Genomic DNA, 13,847 nt, shown 5'->3' with positions numbered 1-13,847 from the left:
GGGGGGCCGCGCAAAACCCCCACGCCCACACACACACACACACACACACACACACACACACACACACTGGGGATGGGATCCGGTCAAAATCCCAACGCACCTACACACATACACACAGAGTCACTCATTGGCCTTTTTAAAAAAAAAAAATATTTATTTTTTTAAGTTTATTTTTGGCTGCGTTGGGTCTTCACTGCTGCACACGGGCTTTCTCTAATTGTGGCGAGCGGGGGCTACTCTTCTTTGCGGTGTGTGGGCTTCTCATTACAGTGGCTTCTCGTTTCAGAGCACGGGCTCTAGGTGCATGGGCTTCGGTAGTTGTGGCTCGCGGGCTCTAGAGCTCAGGCTCAGTAGTTGTGGCGCATGGGCTTATTTGCTCTGCGGCATGTGGGATCTTCCCAGACCAGGGCTCAAACCCATGTCCTCTGCATTGGCAGGCAGATTCTTAACCACTGCGCCGCCAGGGAAGTCCCTGGCCTTCTGTATTTCCCTGAGTTTGGACACTTCTCATTAACCGAGAGTATTGCTCCAGCTGACGTTGCAGTCAGTCTGGCCTGGTGGGAAGATCATTTTGGAGCCACAGACTGGGCTAGAATTCTGATTCAGTCACTGTCTGGAGTTTTAATACATTACTTAACCCCTCTCAGACTCAGTATCTTCATATATTCACACATATGGGTGGAGGAAGGTGTGAAGGGTAATATTTGACAGGTGGTTTGCTGACATGGTCTGTTTTGCCACACACAGGAATCAGATTGCTTCGGTTTGAATAGGAGCAAGTCTAGGTCTGTGATTTTTAACAGTCAGCTGATTTGTCTGTGCCTTGATTTCCTCATCTGTAATAGTGTCTACTGCATAGGATTGTGAGGCAGATTGTGAGTCAAAGCATGTTAAGCATTTAGAGGTCTACTTAGCCTAGAGTAAGCTCTAGATTAACTACTCTCATTTTTAGTAATAGGTACTTTATAGGGTTCTCATGGTGAAAACATGATGAATTGTATGTGAAATTCTCTAATACAGTGTAGTTGATTTGATATCGGCTTGTTTATAATTTGAAGATGACTGCACTTTTTTGGTAACTCCCAGACAGGTCTTTTGCAAGTTAGAGAACTTTCTTAAGACTGGTTATTATTGGTCTTCCCCGGTGGCACAGTGGTTAAGAATCCACCTGCCAATGCAGGAGACACGGGTTCGAGCCCTGGTCTGGGAAGATCCCACATGCCGTGGAGCAACTAAGCCCACGCGCCACAACTACTGAAGCCCATGCGCCTAGAGCCTGTGCTCCGCAACAAAAGAAGCCACTGCAATGAGAAGCCCACACACCGCAACAAAGAGTAGCCCCCTCTCTCTGCAACTAGAGAAAGCCCCCGTGCAACAACAAAGACCCAGTGCAGCCAAAAATAAATAAATAATAATTTTTTTTTTTAAAAAAAGAAAAGAATCAAAAAAGAAAAAAAAAAGACTGGTTATTATCATAGGAAGTTTGTTAACATGTGAAAAAACTCCAGTCTTCGTTTGTTGCCAGGTTGTCAGAGTGCCACAGCTGAGTTGTCCCACTTTAATTGTCACGGATTCCCTGCTCAGTGCTTTTGTGTTTGGTGAGGAGAACGTTGACCGTCCAGGTGTTTGCTCTCTGTGATTCTGGTGGTGCTTTCTTTCCTTGTCTCCAATAGAATGAGATGGTTCGGGAGCTAGATGGCCATGTCCTGAAGTGTGTGAAAGACCAGAATGGCAATCACGTGGTTCAGAAATGCATTGAATGTGTGCAACCCCAATCTTTGCAGTTTATCATCGATGCGTTTAAGGGACAGGTAAGTGCCTTAGGAAAGAAATAAGGGAAACAAGTTGATGGATGTTTCCATTGTGAGCAGAGAACAGGACGGGGTTTGTGGAGAGTTCTAAAGAGCTTAGTGTACTTTAGACTGCAGTAAATAGCAGTCCTATTCAGTGGGGTCAGGTACCTAGCTCTGTGCACCCAAGGTTTTTCCCTTAATTGTCTGTGGGTCTTCTCTCCATCATTAATGCAAATATCCACTCATGTCAGGATGAGGTACTGTCATCAGAAAGAATAAAGTTTTTCGTTTGGTTAAGTACTATTTATCTTGATATTTAAAAGTTTTTATCATGTTTTAAAATTTAGGTCATTTACAGAACTAATCTTACAGGTTATGTGTCACTATGTCTTTAAAATAACAAGGTGCTTCTTAATTTTGGGGGGTTGGGTGGGACAGTGATCAGGTTGGTTTGAACTCTGTTAAGTGGCACACAACCAGAGATAGCTTCCAGTTTCTCCTATTTACTTATATATCGTAAGGACTAGTGTGCTTTTAGCGCCAGCTTCCAAGCAGAGTTGATACTTTGTCATACCCTAGTTTTTCCAGAATTGCCCCTTAATTGGCTATTATCATTAATTTCTTTTGCCAAAAAACAACCTTCTCCCAGTCTTGTAAGCTAGGTGGGACAAGAGAGTAAAATACATCTTTTTGGGTGTGTTAAATTGTTTTTGTTTTTGAAAAGGGAAAAATTGGAAATACCAAATAGATTTTCAGGTGTAGTCATGGATACTGCTAAAGCCTAGATCGAAATGGGATTTTAGAATTGTTTAGGTTTTGGGGTTTGCTCACTTAAACTACAGTGGTTAAGTAGATTACAGACACTAACTTGAGGGTTATTGGGATTTTCTGAGTTAATTAAGAAAAGAGTAGATCTGTTTATCTTTACATTTGTGTGTGTGTGTGAAATATACAAGAAAGTAAAAGGATTAAGCCACCGAATGGGAGAGAATATTTTCAAGATGGAAAATGCCAATGAATTGATAACCAGAATATATAAAGAACTCCTGAAATCAAGGAGAACAATACAAATTAATGCAAAAATGGGCTTAAAGCCTGAATAGACAGAAGAAACACAAATTGCTGGTAGACATATGAAAAAATAAATTCCATTAGTAATCAGGAAAATGCAAAATAAGACCACAGATAGTAGACCATTTTCTTTTTTTTCTTTCTTTTTTTTTTTTGGCCGCACCACGCGGCTTGTGGGATCTCGGTTTCCCAACCAGGGATTGAAACCTGTGCCCCCCTGCAGTTGGAAGCGTGGAGTGTTAACCACTGGACCCCCAGGGAAGTCCCGTAGACCATTTTCTACCATTGGTTACTATGTACTGGCAGGGATGTGAGATCTGGATACACTGCTGGTGGGAATAGACCCATTTTGGAAAATAATTTAGTATCTTTTAAAGTTCAACATTTATATTTCTTGTGATCTAGCACTCCTGGCCTAGGTATATACCTGATGAAATGTTTGGTCATGTATACCATAAGATGTATTTAGACATGTTTAAAGCAGCATTATTCTCCTAATAGGAAAAGACTAAATAAACCAGATGTCCATCAGGAGAGGATTGGAACCCCCCAAAAAAACAAACCACATATTTTCCCAACATTATACTATACAGATATACAGAATAAACGATAGAAGCCCACAGTATTATAAGTAAATATTTGAAACATAATGTTGAGTGAAATAAGTCAAGTTGTTCCAGACTGTGAGTGTTTAGCGTTTTTATAAGGCTAAATTCAGAACATTACAGTGTAGTTATGTGAAAGCATTCAGGCTTTGATCCCAACCCTTCTTTTTTCTGTTTTTAAACCCATCCTTTGACACTGTGGACTCTTTAACTAAGTGTGTTTTCTATGACCTTGACCAATTCTCTGTTGCTTTCTAAATAAGCTTTTTCTCAATAAGGTCCTTCTTAGCTCTGAATTTATGTACATCTATGAATTCCTAGAATGGGTTTAAGAAATAAGTTTATCCTCACACATACATGCTCACCTTATTGTACGTAGAGAGAACTTAAATGCCATACTTATAATTTGGGCTTTGGAGTCAGAGCAGGAAATAAAATCCTGGCTCTGTCATTTACTACCTATATGACTGTAGGCACATTATGTAAGCTTCTAGGAGCTTCAGTTTTAATCATGATTATCTCTCAGGGTCATTGGGAAGATTAATGGGATAATGTATGTAAACAATACTGAAGCACTGAAAGTGGCAACTGTTACTTTTGGCTTTCTTGTTTGTGTTGGTCTGCCCTAGGTGTTTGCTTTGTCCACACATCCTTATGGCTGCCGAGTGATTCAGAGGATCCTGGAGCACTGTCTCCCTGACCAGACACTCCCTATTTTAGAGGAGCTTCACCAGCACACAGAGCAACTTGTACAGGTAGTGGAGTTGCCAGTAGAGTAACTGCAAACACCTGTGGGCTTTTGTGTTTTCTTAGCACAGGTATCTGTTCCAGAAGAGGTTAATGTGCTTAAAATGCCCATTGAAGCTCTGGGCAAGTTTTCATTTGCACCAGCCTGGTTCGTGTTTTATGAATAGGGGTAATGAGTAGAACCCTGGCCTTGGAGTTGAGATCTGCCTCTGATTCATCAAGAGATCTGCCAAGAACTGTCAAAAGCTAGAACTCTGTCATGGATTAAGCTGGCTGTGGCCACTTAGGCAGGCCATTTAGTCTATCAGTTTCATCTTTGCAAATGAACTAAGTGGATTAGTTGATTTCTTCTTTCTAGTTTTGGTACTTTGTCTTGCTTCTACTAAAAGTGTCTCCCATATCATACTATTTGAACACTTTCTACATAGAGTATGTTGTCCTGAAGCAATTTTTGGGCAGTGTTTGTTGCTTGTTTTGGTGAGAGATGTGAGATTATAAGTGTACTAAATATTCATTGTAGAAAAGATTGAAAGTACAGAAAGTAGCAGCAGAACAGAAGAAACCACCCATAACCCTGCTGTCCAGAAGCAGGCACATTTGGCATAGGCGCTTCTTAAAAAGCATTATATGTGCACTTTTAATTTTTTACATCTTACAAATAAATGTTTCTGCCTTTGGAATTCCTTGCTCACACACACTTATTCTTTCAAAGCATCTTTCACTTTAGATGAGTATCTCCATTGTGTGCTTGTAATGTTATTTAATTAGGTGTTGTGAGTATTTCCAGTTTTTCTTTGTTAAAGACAGGTGCACAGACCCATTTGTATATTTCTGTTAGAGAGAAAAATAGCTCTTTATTCCCACCTACTTTCTCTTCTTTTTTATTTTTTTTTTAAATGAGAAGAGGCCTACATTTTTGTGTATAGTACTTTATGAAGACCCTGACTAGGACCTTTGGGCATAAATATATATATATATATATATATATATATATATAAACATTCCATTGTCTAGTAATAATGTGTTCCTGTTTTGTAATGACAGGGAAAAATTGTCACTACCTATCCATTTAAAAAATTCTTATGTGTTCATTAGTGTTCAGGTAAGCCATCATGGTCTTACAGGAAGATAGGTGTTGACTAGATATAAGGATTTAAGTAACATAGAGCCTGTTTATATATAAATTTAAAAATTTCTCTTGTTGTTTCTCAAATAGGATCAATATGGAAATTATGTAATCCAGCATGTATTGGAGCATGGTCGTCCTGAGGATAAAAGTAAAATTGTAGCAGAAATTCGAGGGAATGTACTTGTATTGAGTCAGCACAAATTTGCAAGGTATGTGCTTTGAATTACTCAGACTGTTTTCCAGAAGAGATGATTAAATAGTATTTCAGCTCTAGAGAAATTTTCATACTTTTTTTGTTTTAATGTTTATTTTCCTCAAAGTATACATAGCTAAAAAAGTCAAAGAGTTCTGCTACAAAGTATGAAACCTAAGACATCTCTTAGTGGGCTCCTCACTCCCCCAGAGTTCACCACTTTGAAATTTGGGGAATATGTTTCTAAAGCATATACATTTTGTACTTTGGTAAACTGGGTATTTTAGTAACTTACTTGTTTGGAATTGTGAAATGTTCTTTACTCAATTTCCTTTTTGATACCTGAATTAAGGGGCGGGTGACCATATCTATATATAGGCCTTAGTATTTTTGAAAATCTCTTTTCAGTCTTCATATCATACCAGCCCAAGAATAAAATGTACTAGTTATTCCCAGGTTGTGAAAGATGTCTTAGGTAACTTATAAGTGGCAGAGGTTGGAGAAGAAATTGTTGCTTCCCTGGTGGTCCAGTGGCTAAGACTGCGCTCCCAATGCAGGGGGCCCGGGTTCGATCCCTGCTCAGGGAACTAGATCCCACATGCTGCAACTAAGAGTTTGCGTGCCACAAGTAAAGATCCCGCATGCCGCAACTAAGACCAGGTGCAGCCGAATGAATGAATGAATGAATGGCCCTCCAGTGGCTTAGTGGTGTGATACTCTGAGTAGAGTCTGTATATCCTGTCATACACATAACATAGTATTCTGTATTTTTGGAATATTTTTCTTTTCTAGTTTTTAAAATAAATTGCAAGGCAGGTGTGACTCATACAACCTTGATGTTTTTAAATTGTTCACTTTTAATTTGTGAAATCTTATTACAGCATGGAAAATAGAGAAAAGAAATAAAAGCACCCACAGAGCCAGTGTCTCAACAGCCTAAGCACATCAGTGTCATCTCTTAGACCTATTTTGCTATTTTTGGACATTTGTCGGGATCAGGGAAATAGGGGACAGAATCTCTTAGTTCTTTTTTTGGGGTCGCTGTCCTATTTACTTTCTATTTACTTTCTTGTTCAGTGTATTTAATATCTCACTCATGGATATAGTGTTAAGTATTAATATTATAATAGAGTTGTGGTCTGATAATGACCGAGTAGCTACTTTGGGCCCAATCCTCTCACAGATAACAACTAATAAATTGTTGACAAAATGCCCAAAACTACCTGAAGACATTAGAGAGCAGGGAGATAACCAGAGAGGAGTAGGGGAGGTTGTTGATACTTGGAAGAAGGTTAATTGCACTGGGGAAATTTCCCCGTCCTCCTCCCCCTCCTTTTTTTGGGGAGGGGGAGATATATAATTGACATGCAACATCGTGCAAGTTCAAGGTGTACAGCGTGTTGGTTTGATACATTTATATGTTGTAATATGATTCCTACAGTAGCATTAGCTGTTATGTCACATAATTATCATTTTTATGTTGAGAACCATTAAGGATCTAGCCTGTTAGCAACTTTGAAATTTATAATACGGTATTGACTATAATTAGGAAAGTTACAAAATGATGACCATGGGAGTGACAAAATGACAGGGGAGAAATCCTGGAAAGGAAGAGAACCAGGGAGGAGGAGGAAGCCTAAATTTAAACTTTCTAAATATCTGGTTGACTCCTGAACCTCATTTGTATAGGACATACTCGAGGCAACCCAACTAAGGCTAAAAGAATTGAACTGAGGTTTCATCTGCTGCCTACTGCATGGGAGAATTTTGCAGTTTTTGTTCAGCCAAGTTAACTGCGTGCAAAAAAACGGGGGGGGTGGGTGAAGGAGTAACACTCTTAGGAGGAATATGACAGAACTGTTTATACAGTGCATCATTTGCCATGTCTAGATAACAGGAATATGAGGCCTATACTCAAGAAAAAAGAAAAAAATAGAAAAAAACCCCTATGAATAGTTTTATACCACCCAGATGTTGGAGTGAGCAGAGCAGGATTATAAAGCATTTTATAAAGTTATTATATTTTGAAGTAATTAGTATTTAAAATACTATATTTTAAAGTATTATGAAGTATTTTAATTATACTCAAGGATGTAAAGGAAAATATGCTTGTAATGAAATGAAAAGATAAATGTTAGTAGAGAATTAGAAGCTTTATTATAGAAAGAATAACATGGAAATTATAGAGTAGAAAAATAATATAACATCTGAAATAAAATTCACTGTATGGCTTCAACAGTAAATTAGAGATAACAGAAGAAGGAGCCAGTATATTTGAAAATCAGATAATAGAAACAAATCAATTAAACAGATTAGTGACCTTATGACATTTTCGATGTTAATATGGAATACAAAGTAAATTTTGACTTTGAGTGCATAGGCATGTGCATACACACGTAACTGAAGATATATTGCTCATAATTAATTCTGACACTTACTATTCTGTTTCATTAAAAAAAAAAAAAAGTCTCAAATCACTGAGTTGATTTCCTCAGCCATAAATGGGTTGGGAACCACAGTTTCAGAAACTCTAGAATAGACTTTAGAGACTGGAACAATATGGATTGTGTGTTAAGGTGGAAGGAAGCCTTTGGCCAAGTGGGATCCTGCTCAGTGATCCTACCAAGTGGTGGTAGCTGATCTACCTGCTTACTTTCTTGGAAGACAGGTCACTGCTGAGGATTCAGTCCTCCACCCAGAAGAATGTGTATCCTGTCTGCAACCTAGTTTAATAGAAAATCCTATTCTAATCCTAACCACTTTGTAGGGGAAGCAGTCCTCGGGTGGATGAAGGTACAACCCAGCCAGGCAGTTCTAAAAAGTGATGAGTTCTTTGTGCTACTGAACCAGCTCAGTAATGTCTTAACTCCCTTTTCTGCTAAGGCAGAAGGTGGTGGCTCTTAGGAGATGCACTTCCACATGCCACACCTTCAGCTCGTGCTAGAATTGCATAGTACTGTGGAAGGAAGGTGGGGGTAAAAAAATTTTCCCATATTGCTCCTGTATCAGAAGGGAGAGGCTGTTGTCTTAATTAAACCTAATTGATTATCAGATTTGATTTACTCTGTGTATCTTAAGAAGGAAGATTGAAAAAATATCTGGTAGGATGGTAGTTGTTGGACATTTTTAGCTTGAGAATTTTGTTTTCTAAATAAAAGCATGCGAATAATAAATACTCAGTATGCTAAACCAGGTAACATGGAGGGGGTCCTTTCAGAGCTCCATGGAAGCAACACCCTCTTATGGTTTAAAAACCTCTGGAATAGGGACTTGTTCTGGTGATGGTTATTTGTGATAACTGTTCAATTATTGAGGGGGCTGGCCTTTGAAAGAAGGAGTAAGACACTATCTCTGCTTTTTTGGTGCTTCTGGAGTGGGTATACACATCCTTTTTTCAGCCCTTGAAGGCAAAATTAAGACAAGTGGGTGAAATTTCAGGGAAGCATATTTTATTTCAGTATGTAAAGAATGTTTAACAAAGCCGTTCACTCTTATGGTAGGATGCCCTAGAATCACTTCCAAATCACTGGAAATTCCCAAGCAGAGGCTAAATGGCCGTCTTTCAGGATTGTCAGAAAAGCGCTTTCTGCATTAGCTAGGTTTGAAAGTTCCTTTTCTACCTGAGTGTCCTGTGATCCAGAGCAGCTCTTCCCCCAGTTGTGAGCTCTTTGCGAGGCCCACCTACCAAATGCTCTCTCTGCGAAGTATTGGCTTCAGTAATACAAATACAAAGAATAAGTATTGTTCTTGTTCTTTGACATCACACAACTTCCTCATACCCACAGAGCCACAGATGCAGAGTAGTGCTGACTTCACAAAACCAAACGTTCACGAGTAGTCAATCACTCCTGGATGCTGAGTGCCCTTGAGCATGGCTAGGTGTAATTTCATCAGCTGCTGCAGTCCCTCTGGATTGTTGAAGAACTCTGATTTAATGTAACCACATTTCTTTTTTTCCTTTCCCGAGATGACACATCTGTGAAGTGTTAGAAATGTACCTGGGGTTCTCCTTGTTCTTCAGAGGCAGCGTGAAGTGGTTGAATGAGGGCTGTGGTTCCTACTTGTATATCTTCCTTCACCCAATGAGTCTGTAGACCAAGTCTGTAGTGCCAGGCTCTGTGCTTGGCACTAGAGATCCAGATGTAAGTGAGACTTGTTCCTGGCCTCATTAAGCTCACAGAGGTGAGCAAAGAATTGATAGATTCTGATACCTGTTGAAATTATGCTCATTAACCAATTCAGCTGTTAACCAGTCTTGTGAACCTTCACTTACCTGGGCTTGTTACCCTCACCTGTTAGAGGGTTGGGTTCTGGTATGGTTCACGTTGGAAGTCACAGATGGCAAAGGTAGAGTCACATAGAGCCAAACAGAAGAGGAATTAATCTGCCAAAAATATTAAGAGCTCTTTTGCTGCTGATCCTGAGGTCAGGGCAGAGACCAGGCAAGCACAGCCTAACAGGGTCCCTGTAAGAGTTGTCCCTGGATTTATCTCATTACAGCAATGTTGTGGAGAAGTGTGTCACTCATGCCTCCCGTACGGAGCGCGCTGTGCTCATCGACGAGGTGTGCACCATGAACGATGGTCCCCACAGTGCCTTATACACCATGATGAAGGACCAGTACGCCAACTATGTGGTCCAGAAGATGATTGATGTGGCAGAGCCAGCCCAGAGGAAGATCGTCATGCATAAGGTAGGCCAGTTTGTGCAGATCTCAACCGGAGAGAAAGTGCAGGGCCCTTGGTTCTTCTCATTTCTGAAATGCAAAGGAGGGTGGGCATCTTGCTTCCTTTTGCAGAGTTTGTCACTGAATTGTGTCTCATGCTATGCTTCTTTTTCCTTTTATCTGGAATGGCCATTATCCCTGTATTTGCCAGCCCTCTCAGTAACTCACTGGTGTGAGTGTTAAACTCAGTCTTTGTGAGGGAGTCCCCTCCCCGATCTTAAGCCCATGTTTCTACCCCTTGGCTCCTAGGAGACCAGCTTCTCAGTTCAGCAAATCAACCTGCTTGCCTTATTTCCTTTCCTCCCTCTTCCCTTTCATCATTCATTCCACCACTGTTTACTGAATGAGCGCCTGCCCAGGGCAGCGCCTGGCCTGGCACGGTGACCTGGTGCCCACTGTGTGCCAGACGTCAGCACAGAGATGGCTGAGACTGAGCCCTGCCCACGGAGCACACGTGGGGAAGGGTGACGGGAAGCAGTGGTGAGACGTGAGAGCACGTGCCCGAGGCTTTGAGGGTAGGCCTTGCAGGAGGAGAAGTCTGGGCTACAGAGGAGTTAGGAAAAAAGGGGCAGAAATCTGAACTGTTTGGGTACTGTGACTGGGAGCTGGCACAGAAAGCACGTGAAGAGGCCGATGGCCTCAGAGCAGTCATGGAGCAGGTCCAGCGGGCCCCACGCAGACCACGGGGCTCGGGAAGCCTGACCAGCCCACAGGCAGGTGTGCCGCGCTGTGTCTGTGCTAGGCAGTGCCGCGAGCCTTCAGGTGCTGCTGATCTGAACCCTCAGCCTTTGGGCTCTGAACTCACTCAGCCCTTCTCGCTGGAGGGGATGGCCGTGGTCTGGCAATGATGAGCCACTTGCCCTCTCTGAGAACAAAGTTCAGTAATGAGAATCTTTGTTATGGACTCAAGTTCTGAGCCAGACGAGGCACCCACCACTTCCAGTTCAAAACAGAACACGACAGAACGCTGCGCTGGTGTCAGCAATGGCAGTCGAAGGCTGGGGAGTCCAAAGTCCTTAAGCCGTGAGACTCAGATAGGCGTGTCAGGACGCTGGTGAAGGCAGAGGGAATGTTGGAGACACACGGCAGGTTGGGAGTTCATTCATTCATTCATTCAACAAATAGTTAACAAGCACACATGCTCTACAGCAAGCGCTCCTTTATCAGGGCACTGTGTTGGTAGACACAGCAGTGTCGTAGATGGTTACGCCGATGCTGGGGAGAGCTGTGGGAGAATATGGAGGGTACCTCTTCTAATGTGGGGTGCAGAGAAGGCTCCCCAAGAGAGTGACATTGGAATAAAGCCCTGAACCTTTTCCAGGCAGAGGGAACCTAGAGCTTGAAGGTTTGGAAGCAGGAGACAAGACAGTGTCTTTGAAGAAGCACAGCAGGTCCGGTGGCGCCAGAGTCACATTTACGTTCAAGTAATGGTCCTGGCTGATGAGTAACTTGGAGGAGGGGAGGCAGCGGGAGATGAGGCAGTGAGGACTTGGACGGGCGACTGTTAGAATAGTTCAGCATTTCCTTTAAATCAAGTGAAAAATGGAGTTCAGCAATGTCGTACGCGCACATGGGTTGCTAGTTTTTTGTCTGGAAGAGGACAGGTGTAAAGGTTAAGTGGTCTCACCAGTGAGCCAGTGAGCCAGTCCTGGGGAGAGACAGGTGAATGAATTGAATTTCACTTAGTTTCTAAAAGAAGAGCTACCAAAAGCAAGGGGGGTTTGGAGCCTCCAGTTCTAGTGACCAAAACATCAGTTGTATATAGAGGCCAGACTGCACCCCAAATGAAAGTGTGGCATCCTTTCTGTAGATGTGTTTAGGAAGGTTAGGCAAATGGTCTGGGTCACACAGCTCAGAATTTGAGCCAAGGACTGAATAGTTTTCCAGACAGGCGAATATAATAGCTGATACAGGTCTGTGGCCTGTGTGGGGTGCAGAAATGGTTTCTAGAGCCACTTGATCCTTCTTTGCTTTGAGGGCACAACGAAACAGACAAAATGGTCTGCCTAGAGTGCTCAGGCTTGAGAGCATCCATCTTCTCTGGTACACTGTCCTGTGTTTTGAGTATAAGCGTGGGCTGCGATGGGGAAGCAGGTTAATGTTGTGGGTCTTCACCGTCTGTGTGGACGGTTGGTGGTTATGCAAATGATTGTGAACACAGTGTGTTACGTGCTGTAGCTGAGGTATGTAGAAGGCCCCATGAACTCACAGAAGAGGAAAGGGGGTTCCAGACAGGAAGTGCCTCCCAAGTTGTCTGGGATGCACAGGACTTGGCGTTGGGTCTGCCCAGAGAACAGAAGAGATGCTCGTAGGGCTGATCTGAGCGTGCTTGGAGAGGGTGAAGGGCGAGACTGGAGCAGAGCCATGAGAGACAGTGGGGAGAAGAATAATTTCTGGAGGAAAAAAAAAATTTTCTGGTGGAGCTAGACAGTGGGGTTCCCATACCTCTGCTGTCCCTTATTAGCCATTTGACTTTAGATGAGTGACTTACCCACTGTGCCTCCATTTTTTGTCAGTGAAATGGGGATAATCACACCTCTCTTATGAAGCTTCAAAATGAACTGTGCTTGGCTTATGTTAGTCATTTTTATTGTCATCATTAGTAGCTTTTTGTGATTCTCTGTGAACTGGAGAGCCGGGTCAGGTGGTGAGCACAGGATTCATGGTGCCCAGAAAGAAACCCCCGCTGCTCAGGAGAGCTGAGGTGCCTTGTGAGGGACCAGAGGGGCCAAAGCCTCCTTGAGGGCGACGCAGTGCAGGCAGTGGTGGACAGTGTGATTATCAGTCTTGGGATGCACTTTCTCCACATACTGTTCCGGAAGTGGTCTGTGGCCATCTGACCTCCAGAGCTCTCAGGTCCTGCCTCAGCGCTTAGGCTAGGAGCTGCTCCCCTCATCTGTTCGGTCAGTGCAACCTGAGAATTCAGGGGCTCGGGTTGAGCCAGTGAAAGGTGTTGCTTGTGAGGCGTGCGTGCTGGCGGGCGCCCTGTGGTGCCTGGGAGCAGGTTACCCAGGAGCCTGCCTGAACCTGCCTCAGGCCAGAGTGACACGGACTCTGCTTTCTCCCCAGATCCGGCCTCACATCGCGACTCTTCGCAAGTACACTTACGGCAAGCACATTCTGGCCAAGCTGGAGAAATACTACATGAAGAATGGCGTTGACTTAGGGCCCATCTGTGGCCCCCCTAATGGTATTATCTGAGGCAGTGTCTCCCCCGTCCCCTTGTTCCCACTGACCTCACTGGCCCACTGGTGAATCCAACCAGCAACCAGAAATATTCTAGTGTAGAATCTGAAATGGGTAAATGGTTGCTCCAGGATTACCCTCTCCTCCCAAAAAAGGAATCAAATCCACAAGTGGAAAAGCCTTTGTAAATTTGTTTAATTTTATTACGCATAACATGTACTAATTATTTTTTTTAATTGACTAATTGCCCTGTTGTTTTACTGGTGTATAGGATACTTGTACATAGGTAACCAATGTACATGGGAGGCCACATATTTTGTTCAACGTTGTATCTATATTCCACATGTGGAAACTTTCAGGGTGGTTGGTTTAACAAAAAAGTTAAAAAAAAAAAAAA

At 42.5% G+C, this 13,847-nt stretch overlaps 1 protein-coding gene across 6 annotated transcripts in view; it reads left to right on the top strand.

The window, feature by feature from the left end:
* PUM1 (pumilio RNA binding family member 1) overlaps positions 1-13,838 on the top strand; it is a 129,811-nt gene extending 115,973 nt beyond the window's left edge. For 2 of the 6 annotated variants that reach the window (XM_007448789.1, XM_007448787.1), the window contains 5 exons: positions 1,674-1,811; positions 4,099-4,224; positions 5,433-5,554; positions 10,039-10,231; positions 13,334-13,830. In XM_007448789.1, the coding sequence (XP_007448851.1) occupies positions 1,674-1,811; positions 4,099-4,224; positions 5,433-5,554; positions 10,039-10,231; positions 13,334-13,465 (711 nt within the window). In that variant the 3' untranslated portion in view covers positions 13,466-13,830. Of the gene's footprint in view, positions 1-1,673; positions 1,812-4,098; positions 4,225-5,432; positions 5,555-10,038; positions 10,232-13,333 lie in introns of all 6 variants that reach the window. The other 4 variants (XM_007448788.1, XM_007448784.1, XM_007448786.1 and 1 more) reach the window with 3 other exon arrangements.
* Positions 13,839-13,847: the final 9 nt, after the last annotated feature.

Source organism: Lipotes vexillifer, unplaced genomic scaffold (assembly GCF_000442215.2).
Source record: "Lipotes vexillifer unplaced genomic scaffold, Lipotes_vexillifer_v1.1 scaffold969, whole genome shotgun sequence".
Taxonomy (NCBI): Eukaryota; Metazoa; Chordata; class Mammalia; order Artiodactyla; family Lipotidae; genus Lipotes; species Lipotes vexillifer.
Note: the sequence above shows the minus strand (reverse complement) of the source record. Positions and strands in the feature narration are given on the sequence as shown.